Raw genomic sequence first — 26,072 nt, 5'->3', positions numbered from 1 at the left:
ATCGATCACTCCGCACACATGCAGCCATTCGCCAACCTGTATTGGACACCAGACTTCATTACTGGTCTATATAACCTACAGTTCTATACAAACACCTCGTTGAAGCAGTTGCACGATTTCAGGAAATTGATATTCAACTATTTGAAATATTTTCATTCCAATAGCGAGTATTTGAATAGTAGCAGTAATGAGTTGGCGTTATCAAACACATTCAGTGGGAAAGTTGGTGAGGTTCCAAAGTACTATTCCTGTATTGAATTATTCAAGAATGAAATGTTGGGTGAATCAACAACTTTGTTGCAATTGGCTTCTAATATTGATAAGTTTGTTCTTGATGATTTGACCAAGTACCTTAAACATCATGAGCCTAGCATAAGGAAGGAATTTAAACGATTGGAAGAGCTTTATGAAGAGTATGTTACAATGAGTGAAAAGGTGGAGAAGAACAGGTCAAAGTACTTTGATGAATTGAGATTGAAAGAAACTTCCCAGCCACGAGGTAATGTGCTCACACAGCAGCAAGAGGAAGATGATTTTGACTACAGTGATGAAGAATCTTATTTTGAAGAAGACTCACAAAGTAGCATACGACGAGACTTTGATGTTGACTTAAAGTTCCCACTACATGTTGGTACTGTAACTTTTGAAACCATTGAAGAGTTTCGAACTATACTAGCACAGCTAATTGCCGAGACCCCAACTGTTAAGCGTAAAATCCCCATACCTGGATACAAGAATGAACTATTTGCAAGTGAATCCCTTTGTGAAGTGATTATGGGGCTACGAATTAAAGGATTGAAACCAACAAGATCAAATTTTGAAAAATTTGGGCAATCATTAGTGTCTTTGAAGTTGCTCAATCCTACTAATATTTTCCAAAAACGATTCAAAAGTGAAGGAGTTTGGTTCGAGTGGTCAGATATGGCTATTCATGTATCACAATCTCCTGAAGATACGGCTCCATCAACGCCAGCTAAACAATTGACTTCAACTGAGAGGAGAGTCTCATCCCCTTCATCCAAGTTTATGACTGATATGGCAGATACAACAACGAGGTTCAATAGTATGTTTAACAATGTACGAAGCTCAATCATGAAGAAGAGCCATGATGAGATCATACAAGATATCATTGACCAGTATAATGAGCAAAATCTTGAGCTCCAAGAGTTGGCGTACCTTTTACAAAAAGGTTTTTCTGATTTGGCACAATATTTGGAAAAGTTTGAAACGACAAAAGTCCAAATTGTATACACGAGCTCAGCGAAATTGCTGCAAATAATTCAAAAATTTCATTTACAGCAGTTTAATCAAATACAAGCTTTCGGTAGGGGTATTGCAGAATTGAACAAGCCACAGAATTATGAGCATGACTTGGCGTTGCATTTGAAAAAGCTGAGCTCAGGTATAATGTTTCCATTGACTGGAGATGCTGCATTTTCACCTCAGAACTTGGTCTATCAATTTGATCTATTCGAAGATATATCTGCGCAGATAAGCAAGGGTCAGATGATTGATGATTGTCCAATCAGTATATTTTCAGCACCTGTTCTTGTGCTGCAACTTCAAGAGGTAATTGAAAGTCATGAAGACGATGATTTAAAGTCTATTTGGTTGCAACCGTTGGACTTGCAGTCAGCGTGGAAAATCAAGCAAGATGTTACTCGTGTGGTTTTAGAGTGTTCTGTACCAGTTGAAGAAGCCGGCAAGGAGCAGAAAGCACATATTATTAAAGAAGTGGTGAAGCACTTTAAAGAGAAGAAATCAGAAGACACCATCATCTTCCTCAAGAGTTGGTTACTAGAGCTTAAGGAAAGTGTTATCCCAAGTACTGCTTTTGATTCAGTGATCAACATGTACGCTGCAGAACAGACAGAAACCACTTTGGTCAAGGTACTCTCGTCATTGCCAAGATGTAACTTGGCATGCTTACTTTCAATCACTGAGCATCTATGCAAAGTATTTCATTTGGATGTATTTAAAAACTACGGCGTATCCGATGAACTTTCTGAAATTTCTACAAATGAAGCTAGCGAATTGCAACGTGTATCCAAAAACTTGAATAGTATGGATGCTTTAGGAGCTGTACCTTTCGTGCACTTGATTATGAGACCGTCGTTATTGAAGCATAAGGCTGGGTTCAAGCCGCCCATTGATCACTATGTCCAATTCCTTGCTGCTTTGTTGAAAATTGAAACCAGAGCAGCTTTGTTTGAGAAGCTTATCGAGCATGAAACAAAGTACAAGCAAAAGAAACAGTCTGAATTAAAAGCAGGGTTGCCTATAAAGAAAATACCGGTAATTGAAACACCAAACACTCGTCAAGAAAATGAATCAGTTGAAAACGGCGAGGAAGACTCTACACCAACTAAGCAAAAGGATGCTGCACCGAAGGAGTTGAAGGCGCCCCATCCAGTTAGCGCAGATCAGTTTACTCTTCGACCATTCAAGACTGGTTCCACACCGTTGCCTTCTCCTAGAGGGTCCCCAAAACATGGACCGAGAGATGGCGGTGATGCAGGTAGATCTAGAAGCTCCTCTGTTTTGGGTGGATTTCTTGACGTTGAATAAGTTCCCCTAAAGGAAAGATTCATGTATAGCATATAATAATGAACTGAACCCAGGCAACTCCAGTGGCTTTTTACTGAAACGTAGAGCTTGCAACTTCCATATTTGATTGCGGTGTACACTCAGTATCAAATTGCACTTTTCCGCAGCTTCCCACTTTAACCCACAAAATGTTTGCACTTTCCTTGAACTTGATATGATTAAACTCATCCATGGCTAATCTTCTTAAAGTTACTGCTACACTACAATCAGCTTTGTCTATAAAAACAGCAGCAAATTCTCTGAAATTGGAACTAAAAAGAGTCTCTGTTAATTACAAGGGTATGTATCACTACACAATTGTAGATCAGCTTTTAACTACAATGAAACTAGTCGTCAAAACTACACCCCACATAAGAATATGAAATTAAGCACGTCCATTCAGGTATGCGTTTCAAACCAACAGCCACTATAGTCTAGCTCCGCTAGGCACAATCCTTTATTTGGATTGCTCAGTCCAAATGGGGCTAACATACCATTTCCTTTCAGGATAGTGGTTATTAGGTTTGCTGTGACTCCGACGGAGTTGCGCTTATCGCGCCACTTGTATTTTTCCCATCGGGAGGATGCGCTTGGTGCTTATCGTGGCAAGTTTCGTTTGCCACGTTGCTATAGTGCATATGCTATGCACCATATATTTGCTCCCTTGGTTTTGAAAACCTTGGGGACGTCTAACATGCTTTGTATTAAAAATGAAGTGTGTAATTGCTTTGGTGAATGGTTGCGTATCTGGGTGGACCTGTGGAATATTCATGTTACTACATCCTTTGATGTAGCTTGTGTGTAGGTGGTTACTAGTATATATTGAACTACATAATATATGTCTGATATCTTTGTTGAATATTTGTAGATTTAGAACTGTCTTTTTTTTTGCAACTTCTATTTGTATAATGTTTCCTCTCTAATTGAATGAGAGAACCAATTAAAAATGATTTGCATTAAATGACACAAAAGCCACGAAGGCTCACTTAATGAAAAAAAAAAAAATTCAATTTTCAATACCCAACAAAATTTATTCTACAAATCTCATAACACAGACTATTCCTTTATACAAGCCATGTCAGTCGAAGAGTTGAAAAACACCGTTGCTAAATTGCAAGAAAGAATCCAACAATTGGAAAAGAAAGTTGGTGTAACCACAGCAGCCCCAACCACCGACATTGCCAAACAATTGAGATTGGTTTTGATTGGAGCTCCCGGATCAGGAAAAGGTACCCAATCAGCCGACTTAAAGGACAAGTTCTGTGCTTGTCACTTGGCTACTGGTGACATGTTGAGATCTCAAGTCAAACAAGGAACTAAATTGGGTCTTGAAGCTAAAAAGATTATGGACCAAGGTGGATTGGTTAATGATGAAATTATGGTTAACATGATTAAATCTGAATTGGAAACCAACAAAACTTGTGCCAAGGGTTTCATTTTGGATGGGTTCCCAAGAACTATTCCTCAAGCTGAAAAATTGGATGCTATGTTGAAGGAAAGGAAAACACCATTGGAAAATGCCATTGAATTGAAGATCGATGATGAATTATTGGTTGCTAGAATCACTGGTAGATTGGTCCACCCAGCTAGTGGAAGATCATACCACAAGATTTTTAACCCTCCAAAGAAGGAAATGACTGATGATCAAACTGGTGAACCATTGATTCAAAGATCTGATGATAATGAAGCCGCTTTGAAAAAGAGATTAGTCACTTACCATCAACAAACTGAACCAATTGTTGAATACTACAAAAAGACTGGTATCTGGTCAGGAATTGATGCTTCTCAAAAACCAGGAAAAGTCTGGAACGATATTTTGAAATGTTTGGGACAATAAAAAGGGTCGCATTCATTTTAGAAACTCTAAACACCAAAACAAGTACATAGTTTGTTAATATACTCTTTCACGTTTAACATTTGGATTTAAGTCCAGTTCAGCTAACCTCTTTTTATCATTGAAACAAGCTACATGTACAATTCTTCTTGGGTTTTTCTCGCCAGGTGGTTTCAAACAATCATACCAAACCCATTCCCCAATTTCATCATTGTATTTTGCTTTAACTTGTTCACGACAGATGAGACATCGATTGTTCATATTTGTATCATTTTCAGGTACTATGGCGTATTGGATCTCCGTAATTACAGGGATATCAGCACTCTGCTCAGTAGTGCCAGTAGATTCTTGTTCACCAGTTCCACTCTCATTCAACTTCACCCACTCATAATCATCAACATACCAGTTTCTTGACTGAATGTTTCCACCTTTAATCGACAATTTCTTATTCATTCTGAAATGCCAGTCCAAGTGTAATCGCTTGTTGTTTGAACCTTCAGGATCATTGGCAAATCTTTTCCCACAAATAGAACACTTTGATGGTTTAGCTTCATACAACAAGTTTAATGTATTTGCAGTTATCTTATTATTATTTATAAAGTGTTGTAAATCCCCTTCAGATGTCTTTTTAGTTACACTCATCAACTCAACAAACTTTTGTTTGTCATATTCTGATCTTTGAATTGAGCTGCTTTGTAATAGTAAATCTTCCAAACTGGCTTCTGCATGCTCCTGGTTCAAAGAGTATTTAGTTTCAGGAAATACCAATGTGTAAACAGGCTTGGACCCAGGAATAGGCTCCTGATCCTTTTTGACCAATCCAGATAATATCAAATCATTAAAGATCTGAAAAGCTGGATTCACTGCAGCAAAGGGTGTTGTTGCTCGTGGAGTAGTTGCTGGCGTTACAGGCGTAGCTTGGGATTGGATATTTACAATGTGCGATTTTATAGCTTCCAACTCTGCTGGTTTCATTTCTTTTCTAGTCAACATTGCTCTTAAACTATTCAACGCTTTAAACCTATCTGATACCTTTTGGTCCATACTATTTGCTCGCAACTGATTCTCAAATATAGGTATTAGTTTGTCAATGTCATTTATTAAAGATTGTTGAAGAGAAACTGTAGGTTTAGGCGGCAAATTAACCTGTTTTACGGTCTCCTCCTTTGGATACCCAGCTTTTTTCAAAAACAGACCAATCTTGTTCAACTGCTCTTCTGGGTAAACAGGCTCACCGGTATTTTTAAGTGGCACCGTCTTCCAAAGATCATACATCTTGACTAATTTTCCTCGTACAAAATCATTATTAAGTTGAAAAATGTGTATGTAAATGTCATAAATATCATCACCAACAAGGATATTGTAAGGGTTGCCAACAACTTTGCAAATATCATCCAATACGTATAATGTGTATAATTTTTGTTCAGGAATGACTCGATAAATCCTGGCCGTGATCAAATCGATTATTTGATCCGCCACCTCAGGGTGTTGTTTGGCTAATTGAGTCAACTGACTAATGATCAATCCATTGTTTATTGTTAGCTCTGATAGTTTCTGTTCGAACTCTGCAATAACATCTGCCATAGCTGCGTAAGATGAAGCTTAGATGAGCGTTCACTGATGAGGGAGGGAAACTGCTGCTAATTTTTTTTTTTTTTTTTGCGTCGCTCTTTCTTTCTCGTTTTGGTACAGAAGAGTCACTTTACGAAGATTCAGGAAAGGAAGTAACTACTACATAGCGCACACTCCTGATAAGTCTCTTCTCCTTGGGTCAAAGTGAAAGGTATTGCGGAGCTCAGTCGTAGGTTTATGTAGCACTTCTTGGTAGGTGCTCACCGCTGATGTTAAAGTATCGATCAAGTGAGAGCAATGGGCTATAAACCAGCCAGCATAGTTTGCTATAGTTTATGAATGAGTAGCTCGTACCTTCATGATGCAAAAGATGATTGGTGTATATAGTGGAACCATAAACGAAGTAATTGTCCTAGATATGACTCCCAAGATGAAATAAATTATTAACCGCGGTGTGAGTCAAAACTAAAACCCACCCAATACTTAGTGAGAAAAAAAAAAAATTGTAAAATCAAAAAATTTTCAATAGATAAGACCATATATCAAAACACAGGTAAAACAATATGTCACCAGCCGCTCATTCATCTTCTGATAAGAAACAGTCAGGTATTGCCAGAGTCTTGGGATCAGCCACCGCTGGTATTGCTGAAATTGGTGTTTTCCACCCTGTAGACACCATCTCCAAAAGATTGATGTCAAATCACGGTAGAGTCACCTCAGCACACCAATTAAACACAATTATATTCAAAGATGCTGCATCTCAACCTTTAGTCAAGAGACTCTTTACATTGTTTCCTGGTTTAGGTTATGCTGCTTGTTACAAAATTTTACAAAGAGTTTATAAATATGGTGGTCAATCATTTGCCAATGAATTCTTGACGAAGAACTTTAAGGATAATTTCGATTCTACTTTTGGACCAAAGACTGGTAAAGCTTTAATGAGTGCTACTGCTGGTTCCTTGATTGGTATTGGTGAAGTTGTATTGTTACCATTGGATGTGTTGAAAATTAAGCGTCAAACAAACCCAGAATCATTCAAAGGTAGAGGATTCGTCAAGATTTTGCAAGATGAAGGATTTGGATTGTATAGAGGTTGGGGATGGACCATGGCTAGAAATGCACCAGGTTCGTTTGCATTATTTGGAGGTAATTCATTCGCTAAGGAATACATATTTGGGTTGAAAGATTATAGTCAAGCTACATGGACTCAAAATTTCATTACTTCAATCTTTGGTGCTAGTGCGTCATTGATTGTTAGCGCTCCATTGGATGTCATCAAGACTAGAATCCAAAATAGAAATTTCGATAATCCTGAAAAAGGTTTTACTATTTTGAAAAATATGTTCAAGAATGAAGGTATTACTGCATTCTTTAAAGGATTGACTCCTAAGTTGTTGACTACTGGTCCTAAATTGGTGTTTTCTTTTGCCATGGCCCAATCATTGATCCCAGCATTTGATAAGTTGTTAAGCAAGTAGAATAGAGTTTATATATAGTCTTGTACATAGAGAAGAGAGTTAATATTCAATGTCGTGAAATATAATGTTAAGACAATGTGTGTTAGGTGTGATGTGTTCTAGAACTGCGCACGCCCCCCATGTTTTTCTTGAAACTACCACATCAGATATCAGATACAAGCCACATAAACACACAGATTGGTCCCAAGGCAGACTGCTCCTACTTATACTACACTTTACTTACGACACCCAAAAATGAAGGTTATGCTATGGTTACTACACTTGATCAAAATAAATATTGTTCAAATAATAGTACACAATTCACGCAACCCATCAATAAGTCTACAGTACATTGATAGTTCAATCTTCAACAAAGCCAGTCGGTGTGCCCCAGCTGAGCCGGTAAATGGTAGTGGCTTATATGCGGAAAACTACTATTGGAGTAATAATGTGACTGATATTCCCGAGGATGAGTTTATATAGTATTTGGTATTTGTAATACAAAGGTTATATTTGTTAACACCTTCTTGGTACATGTGGAATTTGTTGTAGGAGTTCTTTATAAGCGTCGACCTTCTTTAGAGGCGCGACCTCTCTTTCCCATCGTTGACGTGTCATGATCTCATCAAGTTTCTCTAATGATGTCTTTCCTTCAAGCAAACATAGCCGGAAAACAGCTTCACTCAACTTCTTTTCTCGATCTAGTTTTTCGATGGCACGTTCTCTTAACCCACCTGATGTGTTTGCAATATTCATACTTGATTTGAGTAGGGTTTTACAATTTTGGACAAGTGCAGCTTGATTCTTTACACTAGGTTCATAATCTTTAATCAATGCCATTTGTAAATTCAAATCTGCTCGATCAATCATGATGTTACATAGTTGAGTAATTGTGGCGCCAATACCTAATTCAACGCCCAGTGGTGATCTCTTTTTGGCATTCAACTGGTTCTGAGTCAATTCTTGAGCCTTTTTTAGTAACTTGTTCTGTTGTGATAATATTTCCCAATACCAATCTTTGTCCTGAGGGGAAGAGTTATTGTTGAGTGTGTCTAAGGTGATATCATCCCATTCTAATACGGTTTGAATGTTATCGACACAAGTTAGATACTTTTCAGGAATTTCATCAGGCACTTCATTTGTGAAAAAGCCCGCCCAAGATTCTAATGCCAGAGAAACATTGCCATATTGTAAACTAAGGATGCTCTGCTTGGCGATTTTCAATTCATTGACTTGTGATGATGTTATATTTTGCAACATTTCATTTTTAAATTCAGAGTTTTCACAATACTTTGAAATCAATTCACTGGAAACTTGATCCAATGTATCAAGAAACGGATTAATATTCATATTCATTAAGCCCAATTCACCTTTGGAAATATTCTCATATGCTGCCTGTATCAACTTGTACCCTAATAAAACAGTGTCAAAGATATCAACTGGTTGAGTAACTTCAACAGACTCAAACTCCTCTTGCTCATGTTCCATGTTGCGTGAAATTGGTTTTGGGGCCGTATCACGTGACTCAGTATATGAATTAGTCAATTCACGAACGAATGTTTCCAACGCATTAACTTGTTGTGGTAACAACTCCATCAAAATCTGTTGTCCTGAGTTATAATATGACTGTAAGGTATGATCTAGGTTTGAGCTTATTCCGACCATATCATCCAACATTTCAACATAGACAGTGGCTGTATTAAAAAGCAAATCTGCATTTCTGCCACTAACCTCCAACGCCTTCAAATGCTTGTCTAAAATAGTGGCTATATTTTGAACAACTGAATTGGGACGATAGATTTCACCAATATCGGTCAAGTCATCCAATTGCAACCCATCTGAAGATTTATCCATAAGGTATATTTGTAAAAGGAGACGGGCAGAATTGTAATAAGCCTCCAGGTTTTCAGCACTCCAATTCAACTCTAGTGACTTTGTATATGCATCATAGGCCCTTTGGTAGAATCTCAGTGCTTTTGAAATATCTGAACCTAGCCATCTATCTCCACTTTCTTCGGCTATTGATCCTTCCTCTAAAAAGTCATCGTAGGTTATTGGTTCCTGTGGTGTGGCTGATGATGATCTTTGATCCTTGGTAGATTTTATTAACTTCTCTGTTATAGAGTTAGTAGGTGATCAGAGGCAGCTATAGTCATCGAACGTACTCTTCATGATTGCTGATATCTCTTGGAAAAGGCTGTTGTCTATGTCGTGATGAACTTTTTAGATGCGAAAAGTATGGAGACTTACATGCAGGAATTTAGCAGCAGTCCCCACCACCTAGCACATACGTAACAGCCTACACTTCAAAGGCTGACTACTCGTATCTTTAAGCTTGATGAGCAACTGTCCATGAAACTCGTCCTATCAAGATTTTGATTGCATTATTAAATTTGTAATATTTACTGGTATTCCCTCCAAGCCAAAGATACGCGTTATAATTTTTAAATAACGCGATTTAATCTCAATCAACCCTTTATCAGAATCAGACAAGTGACATGAAAACCCCGTGCGAATTCCCTGCTAGAAACGGTGGTACAAACCCTGGGTTTGTAATAACAGACCCTTTATCCGAACTCCCTGATATCAAAACCCTACCACCCAATGTCAAGCATCGATACAATATCCCCGTTATTATATTCCATAACAAGCCACAGGGCTTCAATTCTGGTACAATTTTATTTAGCGACTTAACAAAGATCAAACAACGAACGAGTGTCAAAGACGATCAAACTGCATTTGTGACTGGATTACCTGAATGTAAACTTGATGAGAAAGTTTTCAGTAAAGATGAATTATTCACAGTCAAATTGAACAATACTTATGAATCGTACGCCAGGGTATTTGATGACTTCTCATCCACTTCAGATGTCGTTATTGCTCGAATGAGTTTTGATTTGGCTAAATTTAACAACAAGTGTTATGGAGGTTATGGTAATGTTTGTCGAATTTTGTACAAGAAGAATTTATTTACTGAAATGAAAGGGCTTGAACGTGAATTTATCAATTTTCTTGACCGGTTGAAACGATGTGTTAGTGAAAGTTACTATAAGAAGCTTGATTTGAAATTTGGATTTACTGAGTTTATAATGACCCATGGGGTGCTGGACGAAGATATTGATCATATGTCACAAAATCCCAATTTTTTGCAAAGTCAGGGCCCAAGCACGGATCTTGATGATGATGGGTTGAATAATGGGGGCAATAGGGGTAGGAATTCTTATGTTGTTATTGATGGGGGTATAGCGAGGGAAGACTCGACTCCTATTCCCGACTACAGTGTCACAAGTTTCAGTGCAAATCCACCTAACGATCAATCTTTTACCTATAGTGAACATTCGGCTAGTGACCACGCCAATAATGTCCTGACTAATGTATCGGATTTTGAATCCCAACTTCCTGATTCTGATGAAGAATACTCGGACGATGGAGATCTTCATGTTACTTTTGAAACAGCTCCAATGGCTGTTCCATCTAGTGACATATCTCTATCTCAAGATATAGAGGCCGATATGGCATTGAGCAGAGGCATTGGAGTCAACAATCAACTACAAACAAGAAATTCAATCAGAGTTAGACAATTTGCAACCATTGCCGATTTGAAAAAAGCTCATAACGGAATAACATTTGACGAATCGACAATCTTTGAAGTTGGGATAGTAAAGAGATTTACCATGGTGCCAGAGGTTCCCTTGGTGATTACACCGTCAGGTAAAGAAGCCATTGAGTTTTCCTCATTCAAGTTGTATTTATCTGACAGCGACTTGAGTGGTGATTACTTAGTCATTGAGTTTCTTCGGCGTGACGACCTTTGTCGCTTCTTTGGTATTCCTTCATCTGCTGTAAAAGTTAGTGGTCCGGAATTACAAAGAGTTGAGCAACGGTTCGCCAAGCTACTTACCCAAAAGGACACCAAAAGAGTAAAGTTAAAAAGCAAGACGAAAACTGCCAATCGTGGATTAAAATTGAAAACGTGGTGTGTAGAATCCACACTATCACAGTTAATTTAAAAAATTTAATAGACATATGACCTTTCATCACTTACGCTTACGTAGTCTCTACTTCTGCTCCTTTATTTCCTCGTTTATTTTGTTTTGTTAATATACAGATTAATTAGAATTTATTAGATTTAAATGTAACCAATCTTGTTAGCAATATCCAAAGCATCATGATCAGCAGTCAATCTCAAGTAAGCCTTCTTAGTTCCATTTGGTCTAATCAAAGTGTTTACGTAATCGACATCAACATCATACAATTCCTTAACAGCTTGTTTAATTTGATGCTTGTTGGCTTTAATGTCAACTTGGAAAACCAAAGTGTTTGAATCTTCAACCTTCTTCATGGCAGTTTCAGTGGCGATTGGAGAAACAATAATCTTGTAAGCGTCCAATCTGTTGTAGTGTGGTACTGATTTTCTTTGGTATTTTGGTTGTCTAGCCAACTTCAAGGTTTTTGGTAATCTGAAGGTGGTGGAGGTTCTTACCTTGACGGCTTTCTTAGCATTGACACCTTTCAAGGCGGCCTTCTTGGCGGCGGTAGCTCCTTTAGTAGTTGCTAGAAAAGAGACAGTTAGTAAAATAATCTTCTCTGTGGTTGAATCATAAGACTGTGAGCGGAGTACTAGGGATGCAGCTGGTGTCTGAATAACGAGAAGTGAAGCTTCTTGTATGTGGTGACAGATGAACGCATCCTCTTCTAGTATGTTGTGCTTCGACAACAGGAGATGGTCAAATTAATCTCATCTGTAATCCTCTAAATCTATCTATCCTCGTTGGTTCCCACCTTGACATAAATCCTCCCTTTTGACACTGTGTATCTCTGTTCACTGTATAGTCTCATGTTCCTCTTGAATGATGAATGTTGAAACATACAACCCATTGCTGATGATGATGTATATATTGATGAATTAACTGAGAAAGGTCTGAAAATCCTAAAAAATTTCACTTTTGTCTTTCTCTCTTAATCAAAAACTTTTTTTTCTTCTCCTTCTCAGTGCAGTATTGAGGGATGTTTGTTTGTGTAATTTACTAAAACATAAAGTATACGCTACCATACAATATACTACTATAAAGAAAAGTAGTGTAACTTAATCAAAACACGCACGTGCAAATAAATCTACTAGGGCTGTAAGCACTGTTTTCTATTTTGGCTGCCAAAAAGATTACCAAAACAAACTGATTCCTACAACAGTGTTATCAGTTTAACCGTCTTAGATAGTATGAATTACCTATACCGTTTATATACAAGTAAGAATAACATTCCTCTTCTCTTGTGCCACACATTTCGCAGTTAGATTTCCCCCTACAAACGACGTAATTTCTTTGGTCTATTACCACCAAATCTAATCACAGTGGAATCACTTATCCTGACAATATTATTCTTCAAATAAGAGCCTTCTTTACCCAACAAAGCAGCTTGAAAAGCTTCTCTTCCCTTTCCAAAATTCTTCAAAATCAATTCAATCTTGTCATTAGGACCAATATAATTTCTTTCTTGAATAGTCTTAAACATCTTTGCAGCAACTTGGAAACCAGCTTCATATTCTTGTCTTTGAGATTTTCTGAAACCTAATTGACCAGCAGTAACTGAATATTTAACCTTGTGTGGTAATTGTAAGTAATAAAGTACTTTTTCATTATAAGATAAATGAGGGTTGTTTTCCATAAAGTTTAAGTCTTCAACGACTGCAACTAATGTACATCTAGTGTTGTGTCTGTTGAATGTTGAGTAAAGTTTCCAATATACTATCTTTTCATTGGTTTTAGGTTGCTTCTTTAAGGGAGTGGCACTTGACGCAGTCTTTTGGGAGCCTTCGATGTTTTCTTCAATTGCTTTACTGAGATCTGACAATGGGGTGGATGGCTGTTGTTCTGGTGATGATGATGATGATGTTGTTGTTGTTGTTGTTGTTGTTGTGATGTTGGGTTGTGTTTGATGTATTATTGATGAACTATATATCAATCTGATAGGAGATGAAGTCACCAGTTGAGTTATCCTCAATCCAGTTGTCCTATTGTTCTTGAATATTCCACTAAAACATTGCCTAAACATGGTGATGGGGGGATGTGAATAGTGGATGTCTTTAGAGGGCTGGTCTGTGATTCCAATGTTGAATCAGAAGACGAAAAATTGTTTCATAGGATGGTATGCTACCAATTGATTTTTGAAAAAAATTTGGGTCAAAAGTCCCTTTTGCAGCAATATCAAAAAGAAATAGATAGAGAAGTTAAACTACCTACCTAGCACTAGCCACTACTGAATGGACGGTCCAAGAAGTATCGCTGCTCTTTTTGAGACGATCTCGGAATGCTCATGCAGAATTTATATCTGCTTTTATCGTTATGTAATGTGTCCTCCCTCATTAAAATATATGATATTTCAACCACAAGTTTAGTTGGTAGTTCTTATTTTTAGGAAAATTTCATCTCGTGATCTTTGTAGTTGACTTTCAGATCAAATCTTGTTGCCCTTGTTGGAACTACTATTGTTGCATAACAAACAATTCTTATGCAAAACTTTTTGCACCTAAATTTATACGAAAAAATTAGAAAGTCTTTATATACATTAAAAATTAGTTGTTGTGTTGCCTTCAGAGTAGATGTCCAAGTGTAGCAATGCAATAGTTAGTTAAATTGATTGACATATAGATAAGTTTAGGGAGAGGAAGTGGTTGATGTTTGCTTGTCGTGTCGTGTCGTGTCGCAAAATGTGGATGTCTTTTTTTTTTTTTTGAGTCACAGCAACAACAACAACAACAGAACAACAGAACAACAGAACAACAAACACAATCAAACGACAAAAAGAAGTATCTCTGACACAATTAATCAAATCAAACCAAATCAAATCAACGGACCAATTACAACAGTCTAAATAAGATATATAAATTCAATCTTCAATTGCTTTTTTTTCATTATCAACACACTACATACTTTTTGCTACAGTGTTTATTTCCTACAAATTGGATAACAATCAACAGTCTTTTATATCTTGATTCAGTTTTGGACACGCACATTTTTTTTAAAAAAGTCACACACACACACTAGACTGAACAACACAGCCGATTGACAATACAACGCGTTTTATACACACAACACAATGGCACAACCAGTGGGAGTACTCAAGGAGTATACCTTACCTCAAGTGGTGAATAATAAAACATCAACATCCAGTAGAATGACGATTCGTGAGTACAAGAAAATTGGTGAAGGAGCCTTCGGAACAGTTGTTGAAGCCGTATTACGATATGCTGACAATAACAACAATTCATCACCAGCATCAACATCACATGATTCTGCCAATGGAACCACCAATGAGTCAACCAATGGTAACAACCGCAACCACAAAGATAATGGATGGTTAGGTCCATTTGCAATTAAGCGCGTGCCGGCTCAAACTGAATATAAATCAAGAGAGTTGGAGATATTGCGTGTTGTACATCATCCAAACATTGTTAGCTTACGATTCTTTTTCGACAAAAGAAGTTCAGTTGATGATAAAATATATCAGAATTTGGTAATGGAATGTTTACCATCTACATTGCAATCAGAAATTAAATTTTATCGTCAATCAAAGTATACTATACCTTATCCTCATATGAAGGCATATACTTTCCAATTGGCTAGAGCAATGTTGTATTTACACGGATTAGGAGTCAGTCATCGAGATATAAAACCATCAAATATACTTGTTGACCCCAGTACTATTCAACTCAAGATTTGTGATTTTGGATCAGCTAAAAAATTGGAACCAAATCAACCTTCAGTCAGTTATATATGTTCAAGATATTATCGAGCACCAGAATTAATTGTTGGATGCTCATTATACACCACCAAGATAGACATATGGGGATTAGGGTGTGTAATTGCAGAAATGTTTCTTGGTAAACCAATTTTCCAAGGTCATTCACCAGAGACTCAGTTGAAGGAAATTGCCAAGTTGTTGGGTCCACCACCAAACACTTTTTTCTTCAAGAGTAATCCACAATATAGGGGCAACATGTATACAACTCGATTGTTTAGTTGTACTGTGGAAGAACGATTTAAACAAATTTTCAGTAATTCACCACCTGATGCTATTGATTTATTGATGAAGATTTTGGTTTATGATCCTGAACAACGAGCAAGTCCGAGAAAAGTGTTGGTTCAACCATTTTTCAATGAATTGAGAGGAAGAAGGAAAGCAGATGGTAATGGTGGTTATGAAGAGTTTAAAGTTTATCCAAGAGGGGCTTCAGAACCAATTGTTTTGGATTTATTCAATTTTAGTGATTTTGAATTGGAATTATTAGGACCTTATAAGAGTGAACTTGGATTTGTATAGAACTGACTGAGAGAGAGATACCAAGTATTTCCTACCCACAACTTACTTTTGATAACATTTAATTCTGTTCAACTCGACTCCATCCAGTGTTTCAAGTGCATTACAGGTTGTTTCAAATTTTATAGATCTTTTATATATATACCTTTATATCGAAACAACTCACTCTAGGTATTGCAAAACAAAAAGAGTATTATATCCCTGCCCCCCTATAAAGCTAAGCTATAACTATATTCATCCTCAATATTCTGCGATAACCACAACACAATACAGCTCAACATCACACACCCATTACAAACAACATTCGAAACACCCATACCCAAAGTAGGGAATGAATAATGTTTCATCAAATACTTTAAAATGAAAACCATAAAACTACCAGCTACTCCACCAGCAAGCAAACTGAAACCCAAAAACAATATAGTTCTCGCGGCCCAAACATAGTTGGCACCATCATCAAACATCCCACCACCAGATCCACCATTTTCATTATTATTCATCAAGTTCAGCTTCTCTATGGAATTGACAATCAACATGCCCAAAGATGAACAAATGAATGGGATCCAATCTATAAATGTAACGTGTACGTCGGATGCATTTACGGTTTTGGAGTATATTGCTGAGTCGATCAATGACCAGAATCCAATTGCGAAGAGACCACCTGATAAGTAGATTCCAAATGCTCTTAATTTGGCGGATTTGGGTAATCTGAGATTACCGAGGCTGAATCGGAATAAATTGTTTGAATGGTTCTCCATTGTAAAGTTGACGTGTTTCTCTTCTTTCCGTTCCTCTCTTGGTTTATGTTGATGGTTGTGCAGTAATAATTTGGTGGCTTGTAGATTGTCTGCTTCTTTGATAGTGTGGTGCATTCGTTGCGCATTTTTGTTGATAACTTTTTGGAATTCTCAAATACTCTTCTTCTACTGTAGACACTGAGAAGCTTATACAAGACATGGGTATACCATTAAGCCCACAAGATGATGAGCACAACGACACAGAGCTCTACACTCTAAGCACAACAATCAAAGAATCCAACCCCATTACATCAATCCGAATATCACCCAATGGCTCAACAATTGCACTAGCAACAGGAAACAAAATCAAACTTTACAACCTACAAGGACAATACATGGGTGAACTACTAGGTCATACCAAGGGAATCTCCGATATCAGGTTCTCCCCCATAAACTCATCGGTACTAGCTTCTTGTTCGGATGACTTGACGATACGACTTTGGTCAATAACTCAACCTACTTTATCATCATCATCATCAACAATAACGTCAAAATGTATTAAAATTTTCAAAAAGCATACATATCATATCACAACTATACGATTCAATTCCAAGGGGAACTTGCTAATCAGTGGATCAGCCGATGAGACAATAACCATCTGGGATGTCATCTCTGGGAAAATTTTAACTACATTAGCAGCCCATTCTGATCCCATATCAAGCCTAACTCTAACTCCTGATAATTCAATCATTATAAGTGCATCATACGATGGATTGATTCGGTTATTCGATTTGGAAACGTATCAATGCTTGAAAACCCTAACTACTAGTACATCATCGCATGGTACTGCCACTAGTTCACTTTCAACTGCCGAGTTACAGAATTTCCCCGTTGCCAATGTTGAACAATCACCCAATGGAAAATATATATTGAGTACGAGTTTGGATGGGGTGATTAGATTATGGGATTATATGCTGAATAAAGTGGTAAAGACTTTTGTTGGGCCTGAGGAAAAGCCAATTTGTGAAAAGTATAATTGTGAACTGAGGTTTATTAATGTTGACAATGGTGATGGTGATGGTGATGTATTGAATTGTATTTTGAGTGGTAGTGATTTGAATGGAGTTTTATGTTGGGATATTAAACTGAAGGAATTGGTGTGGCTGTATAAACGTCAAACAAGTAATGATGGCGACGTAAATGTTGCAGTGTTGACTCTTGATACTTTTGAAAAGGGGAAATTGCTCGTCACTGGTGGTCTTGATGGAGTGGCAAATTTATTTAAATTGAATGCAAATTGGAAACGACAATAATCTCAGAGGGTGACGTGTGTTATGTCTTTGTTTTCCTTAACCATGATTCCATCAAGCTGTGCTCAATCTCGTCAAACTTGTTGTGTTTGCTTCGACTCTTGAGCGTCGTTGAAGATGTTGTGCCTGATGTGGCAGACGTGGTTAGAGTTAATGCCGATGTTGATGTTTTTGAAGACACTGATCCTTCCTCATGTCGTGAAGTTGTATGAGGCAAAATCAATTTCCCCAATGCACTGTTCTTCTCTTTAGATAGTTCCTTGTACATATACTTCAAATATTGGAATAAAACAATCTTTTCATTACGTTCAGTTATGAGTGAAGTCATATCATCCTTAAGGTGATTAAACGTATTTATTTGATTATCCAGTAAGCCAGATCTTGAATCCACTTTGGTTACTGCTTTCGTGTGTATCTTGTCAAAATGACGCTTTGTCTCTGCGTGAATATCCGTTTGTGATATATTTGGCAATGTATCGTTACCATGATCGCTATTGCTTATTGAACTAATATCAAAATGTACTTCTGACACCTTATCATCATTTACGTCAACTTTATCACCATCATTCCATTTAGCTTGATTATGGTACATTTCAGTCTCAACATAAAATGACTTTGGTTTGAAACTTGCATTAGTTTGGTTCCACAATTGTTTCCTAGTAATCAATTTCCGAACAAGTTTAGCACCATACTCTTGGTCATCATTATGCACCCCACCACCACTCACAAATTTATGCTTTAATAATTTGTTAGCATCAAATCTAGCTTTACTATTTTCAATAAAGCAACAACTTAGGAAATCTCGAAACTCTCGAGACGCGTCATCCAACAGGTCCAATTCAATAAGTTTAATGAAATCGCCATTATGCTGACATTGTGAAATCAATCTTAATGCTTTCATAGGAGCAATGTGACTTTGCAAAGGTGGCTTTCCAGTAAACATCTCATATGCACAACACCCCAATGACCAAATATCAGCTTTGAAACCGTGGCCCGACTCCAGATTTAATATTACTTCAGGAGCCATCCAATATGGCGTACCTACTGTAGTGTTTCTTTTCGAAAAATTCGAACTTAGCTGAGCACTAACGCCAAAATCAGTCAATTTTATTTCACCATGTTTGTTAACCAAGATATTCTGACTTTTCAAATCTCGATGGATCTTGCCTTGATTATGTAGATATTTTAAAGCCATCAATACGTCTTTAACAATATAAGCAATAGTTGCCTCATTGGTTATGGTGCCCGGAGTCAACAAGTCATAAATCGACCCACCATCAACATATTCCATAATGACCCAAAGTTTATAATGCTTAACGAATGATCCATAGTATGCGGTTATTTGTGGTGATTTGCATTCGCTTAAAATTTGGATCTCTTTATTGATTTCAATCAAGTCGGTTGCGTCTTGTTCAAGATCAATTTGTTTGATTGCAACTTCTTGGTTGGTAGATTTGATTATGCCGCGGTAAACTACTCCGAATCCGCCTCGACCTATTTCTTCAAATATCTCTATCTCATCGCTTGAATTTACTCTCATTTAGGAGAAAGGGTTATCGTGTTTGAGCTGAGCTGTAGAGCTGTTGATCTGTTGTCTTTGTTGTGACGTGTTGTGGGTTTGTAACGTTTTGATTGCGAAAAAAAAAAAAAGAAAAGAAAGTTAAAGATGAAAAGAAGATCCATTTCATCATTAGGCAAGGACAAAGATGTTACCAACCATACGGCATATAATACAGAAGACGGCGGCTACAAATATACCAACTACTCTCCTACGGCATTCCGTACATGCATTCGCTACGAAATCCACTCAACATAAACCCAAACCTAAACAGCGAGATTCCTTTGAAGATTTATTCATCTACAAAACCTTATCATCATCCAAATCCCAAGAGAATGAACTTATAAAATGTACAATATTCAACAGTAAAGGACAAATGACACATCATGGGAAAGAAGTACCGAAATCGAAATTTATGAAACTTTACAACTTGGTGCCTCGTGATTTCCGAAAATTATCAAAACATACCTCAACTGCAGTATCAGCATCTACATCCATGGTTCCATCTTCAACTATGCATAATATTGAACTTGTGCCTAGTTTAGTCATGAGAAAGAACTGCATCATGTTGAACTTGCTCAATATTCGTGCTCTTATTCAAAAGGATCAAGTCACGATATTTGATTCTTCTTCCTCAGTGGCTCATTCAGTCAAGTATGAAAGCCATTCACAGCTGCAGCTTTTAAAACTCATGGAGAATAAACTTCAAGAAACTAGCTCGCATAACCACCAACAAGTCAAACACGCTCACGAAGAAGCAGAGTATTATGAGTTTCGAGCCTTGGAAGCAATCTTGATCCACGTCCTATCCAACCTTACCACCGAAATGAAAGTCCACAAAACAATCCTCACTAATGTCCTCTCGGGCCTTGACGAAAGTATAGAACGATACAAACTACGATACTTGTTAATCCAATCGAAAAAACTAGCACAGTTTCAACAAAAAGCAACACTAATTCGAGACTTGCTTGAAGATTTACTTGAACGCGATGATGAATTGAACCAAATGTACTTGACTGATCCACGAACGGGGACAAACCACGCCGAAATTGAGATGTTGCTAGAATCATACTACAAGACATCCGACGAGATTGTTCAAACGGTTGAAAATCTACGATCACAAATCAAAACCACTGAGGAGATTATCAATATTGTGTTGGACTCTAATCGGAATGAATTGATGTTGTTGGGGTTGAAATTCTCAACGGGGCTTTTGTCAATGGGGGTGGCGTTGTATCTTGCTGCTTTATATGGTATGAATTTGGAGAATTTTATAGAGGAATCAGATGGTGGGTTTGAGTTTATTGTTGTTGTTTCGAGTATTGCTCTTGCTGTATTGCTTTGTGTGTGTGTAAAGAAGATTAAGAAGGTTGAAAAGGTTACAATGATGAATTTCAAAGGTGAACGGAGGTAAGATAGAGAGACCTTTAACATCAAAGTATCTTTAAACTATATAGTAATATACAAAAGTCCAACTTTTATTAATAGGTAAGCATAAATTTAGGTTGTTCATTCTCTTCCTCCTCTTCTTCCTTATTTGGAAGTCTCTTGAATAATTCAATCAACTTCTGGTCTTGGACATAATCCTTATAAATCTTATAAGGAGCAACAAAGTTGCTCAATTGATACTCAAATGCAACTTCAGCAACATAAGTTGAATCAATCAAATGGTAACATGTATACAACAACGCCACCAATGCCTCATAATTACCAGTGGATACAAAGTAGTCTAGCACTTCATGAACAACTTTTTGATTTGATCCCGAGGCAACCTTTAACAAATTGACCCAATCACCGTCCTTCTTCAAAATCGAAATTGACTTGTGGAATTTCTTACTTTGAGCAAAAAGCAAAGCTGAAATTTGTCTAAAGTAAACAAGTGAATGGTTCTCTAATCTTTCTGCTAAATCAATTTGATCAAATCTATCATAAGAATGAATAGCATCTCTTAAAGCCTTGTGATCATGTTCCTCTATTAATAATGAATGGTAGGCGTCATTCACAACTCTATTATTCTTGTCCAAGACAGAAACCAAAAATGGTTTAATCATAGGAAGATTATCACTCTTGACAAACATTCTAACAACTCTAGGCAAATCTAATCTTGGTGATAAAACCAGCAATAAATCAACAAGTAATGATGGATGTTCATTGATATAAAATTGAATGGCCTTGTAGTAAATTTCCAAATTGGGGGCCTTGACAACAATCTCCTTGAAAGATGCATGATCAAATGCAACTTCAGATTTATCAATCATTGTCAATGCGGCATTATCCCATTCTTCATAATGACAATAAAGGAAAATCAATTCAGGATACAAATGTGCCTCCTCACACGCAGTAATGACTTTAGGAATATTGATTCTTGACCAAAACAATTTCAAATGCTCCATAACCTTTTCAGGACTATACTTGGAATAAAGGATGGCCAATTCAGTAAACATTCCCTTGTGAGCTCTTTCCAATCCTAATCCACTTTCAAACAAAGTAATCAATTCAGTGAAATATCCATTGTATTCATAAGTCCTGACCAATTCGGGTAATTCTTCAGCATCAATAATCAAGTTCAAACCACAAATTTGTGCCAATCTGAATTCCTTACTTTCAATACAAGCATTGTTAACTTGTTTCCAAACTTCAGTGTTGGAAGCTTTTCTAGCACAATCAACAGCAGCTTGGTAATCACCAAGGTAGACCAAGGTAGTAGCAAGCTTGGAATATTTGGAAACATTGCCATACAAGATCTTGGCTGCCTTGTAATTCTTGGCATCAAACAATTTATCACCAATGGCTTCCAAATCAGCAACATTTGTTCCCGAAACAAAGTTTTCCATATCATTCAATCTGTCCAATGAAGCATAGACATTGATAAATGCACCATCAATAACTGGCTCTCTCAAAGTTTCTCTAGCCATTTCCAAGAATGGCAACAATTCTTCTTCCTTACCAGCATGTTCAGCAATTTCAATAACTTGAGCATAGTTTTCTGGATTCTTGGATTTAACATAAGAATCAATAGCTTCTGGAATACGCAATCCATCCAATTGAGCAGTACCAAGTTGATACCACAATTCAGAAGTGTCATACTTTTCAGCATACTGTTCTGCCCTATCTAAGGAAACGATATCTTCAATCAAAACCTTCATGGCATCAGTTCTCAATTCAAATTTATCATAAGCTTCAAAAGCCTCTTCATTGAGACCATTGTCGATACATAATGGAGCAATTTCTTGAGGATCAAATTTATCAAGTTTTTCAATATAACCGGAAACTTTAGATGAATCAGCTTTGATGGCAGTCAAAATCATTAATCCTTGTAAGGAAGCATTTTCACTAAATGCAGATGGTTCCAAAATAATCTTTTCCAAGAGTTCCATCAACTCTTCAGGTAATTCATTCTCCATAAATGCCTTAACAGTGATTGAGATTGGTTCAGGGTCATCCAATTCAGGAATACCAGTGGAAATAACTTGATCAACCAATTGTCTTCTGTGAACATTGTCAGATGAAAGAACCTTGTTCCATAAATCAAGGTTTGACTTTTGCAACAAGTATCTAGCTTGGTACTTGTACATTTTGTTTTCATTTGTAACTTCAATCAATGCATCATCATTGCCACCCTTGGCATAACAAATGTAAGCCAAATATGGATCTCTTTTTTCACAATATTTACCAACAGTTAAAGTATCGTAATTGTTGTTTTCTTGCAAAAATTTCTCTGGTGAGTTATTTGAGTCAATATAGATTTTAGCCAACGCATTGAAAACCTCTTGATCATTAGATCCACCTTCCAAGGTCTTTTCCAAATATGGCAATAAAATTTTCAATCTGTTTCTCTTTTCAACTTCAGCAACCAATGGCTTAATTGGAACTCTACCTAAAACTGACATCAACAAGTTCTTGACGACAGATTCATCACAATCAACATCCAACAATCCAGCAATGACTTGAGGGGTGTTTTCAGGGTTAACGGATTGAACATAAACTTCGATAAACTTGAAATGTTTGTTCTTGTACAAGAACAAAATCAAATCATGAACAAACCCAAATCGATCACATACAATAACCAATGGTAATTGATCTTCTAAATTGGCTTCTTTCAAGAAATTCTTTACTTTTTCACCATTGTAAACATTGTTATCTCTAACAACTCTTTCAATTTCCTTAGTTTGACCAATCTTGGAGGCAGCTTGAATATATTTGAAAACAACATCAGGATCTTGAGTCAAGTTGACAATTGAACTCAAATAGTAATACAATCCTTCAGTACATTTGTACTCTTCAAACAATTTAATCAACTTTTTAGCACCAAGTAAGTCAGAGTACTTAGTAGCAACTTGAATAATCACTTGCAAGTTTTGTTGCAAATTGTGACTAAACAACTCCTTCAAACAAGCAATGGATTGATCGACATTTAATTGGCCAAAGTACGACACCAACCAATCACCTGGCAAGACATTGGTGTGAACAATGACTCTCTTGATATCTTTCAAATCATCATAATGTTCCAAAGCTCTTTGATACAATCCAGATTTTTCGCACAATCTACCAATGGTTGGCTTATCATAATGGCTAAACATTTGGTTTCCTAAAATGGCATCAGCAACTTGTGGTGCATGCAACAAGTTGATTTCCAAAACCTTAGTTTGCAAGTGTCCCTCTGATGGTGAATCACTCTTCAATGCATCCAATAAGAAAGCTGTACCTTGTTGAATATAGTTTTGAGAAAAGAATAAATCAGCAATTTGTTCGACATTCAATGGTGTGTCACCAGCTAATAATGAAGTGGCAAATTCACTAGCCTTATCAGGACTGACTCTAACCAAGTTTTGAATCAAATTAGTGTAATCGGGATTGTATCCAACTTTCTGGCAATATGGCAAAATCTTGTCAAATTGTCCCAATTCAGCCAAACAAGAAACAACCTTGATATTGACATTGGCTCTGATATAAACAGCCAAAGCCAAGGCAGCGTCACCATAAGATTTAACAATGTCACCCAACTCTTCAGAGGAGGTCAATTTATTCTCCTTCAACCATTTTTCAAACAATGGTTTACGATCTTGTTGCAACACTGGTTTGGCCAATTCAATAGATTCATACTTGTTCAAAGTACCTCTGTCCAACAAAGTTGAAAAATATTGCAAAATTGGAGAAATTTGTCCTGGTTGAGGAGTTATATGTTTCAACTTGTTGATGGTATCTTGAGTACGCAATTGTTCTGAAGAAGCAGCAACTTTGGCGGCATTAGTGTAGTCACCTTGGTTCAAGTATGCTTGGAATTGTTGATTAATCAAGTTTTCAGCACCGGGGAATCCACCACGACTAGCTAATGAAATAGCCAAGGTTACATTGGATAATTTTTCCAATACATATGGAATAATCTTGTCTCTACTCACTTCGACACTCAATACTTGACCTGATTTGTTGATGGTCAATAATCCTGTTCCATCATTGTAGCTGGATGCAGTGAAGACAGGATCAGCGGTGATTCTATTGACAAACAAATTAGCTCCTGATTCCATATCGTACAAGTGGATGAAACCATACTTGGTCAAAATGTAAACAATTCCATACTTGTTTGAAGCTTGCAAACTTATTGGGAAATCGTTAGTGGCATCTGGTGGGAAGAAAATATCAACAACCTTCTTTTGGAAAGGTGGGTTTCCATCAACATGGTCAATTTCAATTATGTGCATATTTCCTTGTCCTTGAGCATTCTTGTTACCAACACAAAACACCTTAGTTGGTTGAACAGCACCACTTAAAGTCAATGATGCAAATTTACAAACGTGACCTTCAATTGGTTGAGAAACATTTCTCGACCTTGAATATAATTGAATATGACCAGCAACTCTACCATCTTCCTGTGCAAGACCAGTTACAGCAAACCAATTCAAATCTGGCTCAGCAACAAAATTGATAATTTGAGCATTATTCAAGGTATGATGTCTATCAGTCAATTTGGTAGGACCATCATTAGTGCCATCAAACACATTCCAGAAATAAATCAGGGACTCTGTAACTAAACCAAGATGTTGATTATCAAGCCATTTCCAAAATATGACTGGTTGATCCATAGTATAAGCTTTTAATCGTTGCTTGGTACCCAAATTGAAAATTTGCAAAGTGGTTCCATTTGCTCTTAAACAAATGACAAATTCATGTGGGTGCATTATAGCATTGTCGGCAGTCATATTCTTTCTCGTGACTTCATTGTTGTTCTTCAAATTAACAATAGCAACAGTGTTTCCCAGTGGACCAGATTCACGAGTACATATATAGTGATCTGACTCCAAGGTAGTTGATTTGAAGTCTAAAGATGATTGGGAAATACCCAATTGGGTTAATTGGGTAAGTTCAGTGAAATCAATTGGAATATCAGACATGGTTGAAAATATAAAAAAAAAGCAATAGAAAAAAAAAGGGGGGGAGGCCGGTGGTGGTGTAAGTCTAGTTAAACTTTAATATAATCCAATCTATCAGTATCTTCTTGTTAACGTATTTGTCAATTCTCTAATCTCTGATAGTATATGGTTTGAAATTCTAATAGTTTGTAGTGTTGTTTGCCTTTGGATGTGTGAGATTTTTGTCTCTTGTGTTGTAAAAAATGTTCGTTGGTTTGTTCGTTGAGTTTTTTATTTTTTTTTTTTTATTTTTATTTTATTTTTATTTTATTTTTTTGCGTTGTTCAATTGTCAA

General features: G+C 36.9%; 14 protein-coding genes across 14 annotated transcripts; 7 read left to right on the top strand and 7 right to left on the bottom strand. All coding sequences in view use genetic code 12, as the record gives it.

Moving 5' to 3' along the window:
- Positions 1-18: 18 nt before the first annotated feature.
- On the top strand, positions 19-2,568 carry I9W82_001678 (uncharacterized protein; the record flags this gene model as incomplete). Its single annotated transcript, XM_067690449.1, has 1 exon — positions 19-2,568. One exon carries the CDS (start codon positions 19-21, stop codon positions 2,566-2,568), a length of 2,550 nt encoding a protein of 849 aa, XP_067548914.1.
- A 1,093-nt stretch (positions 2,569-3,661) lies between these two features.
- ADK1 (adenylate kinase) lies at positions 3,662-4,423 on the top strand (the record flags this gene model as incomplete). Its single annotated transcript, XM_067690448.1, has 1 exon — positions 3,662-4,423. The coding sequence occupies one exon, from the start codon at positions 3,662-3,664 to the stop codon at positions 4,421-4,423; it is 762 nt and encodes a 253-aa protein (XP_067548913.1).
- A 54-nt stretch (positions 4,424-4,477) lies between these two features.
- I9W82_001676 (uncharacterized protein) lies at positions 4,478-6,004 on the bottom strand (the record flags this gene model as incomplete). Its single annotated transcript, XM_067690447.1, has 1 exon — positions 4,478-6,004. The coding sequence occupies one exon, from the start codon at positions 6,002-6,004 to the stop codon at positions 4,478-4,480; it is 1,527 nt and encodes a 508-aa protein (XP_067548912.1).
- Positions 6,005-6,555: 551 nt separating this feature from the next.
- Positions 6,556-7,470, top strand: YHM1 (Yhm1p; the record flags this gene model as incomplete). Its single annotated transcript, XM_067690446.1, has 1 exon — positions 6,556-7,470. One exon carries the CDS (start codon positions 6,556-6,558, stop codon positions 7,468-7,470), a length of 915 nt encoding a protein of 304 aa, XP_067548911.1.
- A 495-nt stretch (positions 7,471-7,965) lies between these two features.
- Positions 7,966-9,621, bottom strand: I9W82_001674 (uncharacterized protein; the record flags this gene model as incomplete). Its single annotated transcript, XM_067690445.1, has 2 exons — positions 7,966-9,563; positions 9,615-9,621. The coding sequence occupies 2 exons, from the start codon at positions 9,619-9,621 to the stop codon at positions 7,966-7,968; spliced, it is 1,605 nt and encodes a 534-aa protein (XP_067548910.1).
- Positions 9,622-9,947: 326 nt separating this feature from the next.
- I9W82_001673 (uncharacterized protein) lies at positions 9,948-11,459 on the top strand (the record flags this gene model as incomplete). Its single annotated transcript, XM_067690444.1, has 1 exon — positions 9,948-11,459. One exon carries the CDS (start codon positions 9,948-9,950, stop codon positions 11,457-11,459), a length of 1,512 nt encoding a protein of 503 aa, XP_067548909.1.
- Positions 11,460-11,578: 119 nt separating this feature from the next.
- On the bottom strand, positions 11,579-12,327 carry RPL25 (60S ribosomal protein uL23; the record flags this gene model as incomplete). Its single annotated transcript, XM_067690443.1, has 2 exons — positions 11,579-12,003; positions 12,321-12,327. The coding sequence occupies 2 exons, from the start codon at positions 12,325-12,327 to the stop codon at positions 11,579-11,581; spliced, it is 432 nt and encodes a 143-aa protein (XP_067548908.1).
- Positions 12,328-12,750: 423 nt separating this feature from the next.
- I9W82_001671 (mitochondrial 37S ribosomal protein YmS18) lies at positions 12,751-13,500 on the bottom strand (the record flags this gene model as incomplete). Its single annotated transcript, XM_067690442.1, has 1 exon — positions 12,751-13,500. One exon carries the CDS (start codon positions 13,498-13,500, stop codon positions 12,751-12,753), a length of 750 nt encoding a protein of 249 aa, XP_067548907.1.
- Positions 13,501-14,544: 1,044 nt separating this feature from the next.
- Positions 14,545-15,768, top strand: I9W82_001670 (serine/threonine/tyrosine protein kinase; the record flags this gene model as incomplete). The annotated part of the gene is made up of 1 exon (XM_067690441.1): positions 14,545-15,768. The coding sequence occupies one exon, from the start codon at positions 14,545-14,547 to the stop codon at positions 15,766-15,768; it is 1,224 nt and encodes a 407-aa protein (XP_067548906.1).
- Positions 15,769-15,974: 206 nt separating this feature from the next.
- Positions 15,975-16,637, bottom strand: I9W82_001669 (uncharacterized protein; the record flags this gene model as incomplete). Its single annotated transcript, XM_067690439.1, has 1 exon — positions 15,975-16,637. The coding sequence occupies one exon, from the start codon at positions 16,635-16,637 to the stop codon at positions 15,975-15,977; it is 663 nt and encodes a 220-aa protein (XP_067548905.1).
- Positions 16,638-16,720: 83 nt separating this feature from the next.
- SWD3 (Swd3p) lies at positions 16,721-17,815 on the top strand (the record flags this gene model as incomplete). The annotated part of the gene is made up of 1 exon (XM_067690438.1): positions 16,721-17,815. One exon carries the CDS (start codon positions 16,721-16,723, stop codon positions 17,813-17,815), a length of 1,095 nt encoding a protein of 364 aa, XP_067548904.1.
- A 19-nt stretch (positions 17,816-17,834) lies between these two features.
- Positions 17,835-19,352, bottom strand: I9W82_001667 (uncharacterized protein; the record flags this gene model as incomplete). The annotated part of the gene is made up of 1 exon (XM_067690437.1): positions 17,835-19,352. The coding sequence occupies one exon, from the start codon at positions 19,350-19,352 to the stop codon at positions 17,835-17,837; it is 1,518 nt and encodes a 505-aa protein (XP_067548903.1).
- Positions 19,353-19,518: 166 nt separating this feature from the next.
- I9W82_001666 (uncharacterized protein) lies at positions 19,519-20,784 on the top strand (the record flags this gene model as incomplete). Its single annotated transcript, XM_067690436.1, has 1 exon — positions 19,519-20,784. One exon carries the CDS (start codon positions 19,519-19,521, stop codon positions 20,782-20,784), a length of 1,266 nt encoding a protein of 421 aa, XP_067548902.1.
- A 67-nt stretch (positions 20,785-20,851) lies between these two features.
- On the bottom strand, positions 20,852-25,759 carry CHC1 (clathrin heavy chain; the record flags this gene model as incomplete). The annotated part of the gene is made up of 1 exon (XM_067690435.1): positions 20,852-25,759. One exon carries the CDS (start codon positions 25,757-25,759, stop codon positions 20,852-20,854), a length of 4,908 nt encoding a protein of 1,635 aa, XP_067548901.1.
- Between the last annotated feature and the right edge of the window lie 313 nt (positions 25,760-26,072).

Source organism: Candida metapsilosis, assembly GCF_017655625.1.
Source record: "Candida metapsilosis strain BP57 chromosome Unknown scaffold2, whole genome shotgun sequence".
NCBI lineage: Eukaryota > Fungi > Ascomycota > Pichiomycetes > Serinales > Debaryomycetaceae > Lodderomyces > Lodderomyces metapsilosis.
This window is presented reverse-complemented; position numbering and strand designations above follow the sequence as displayed.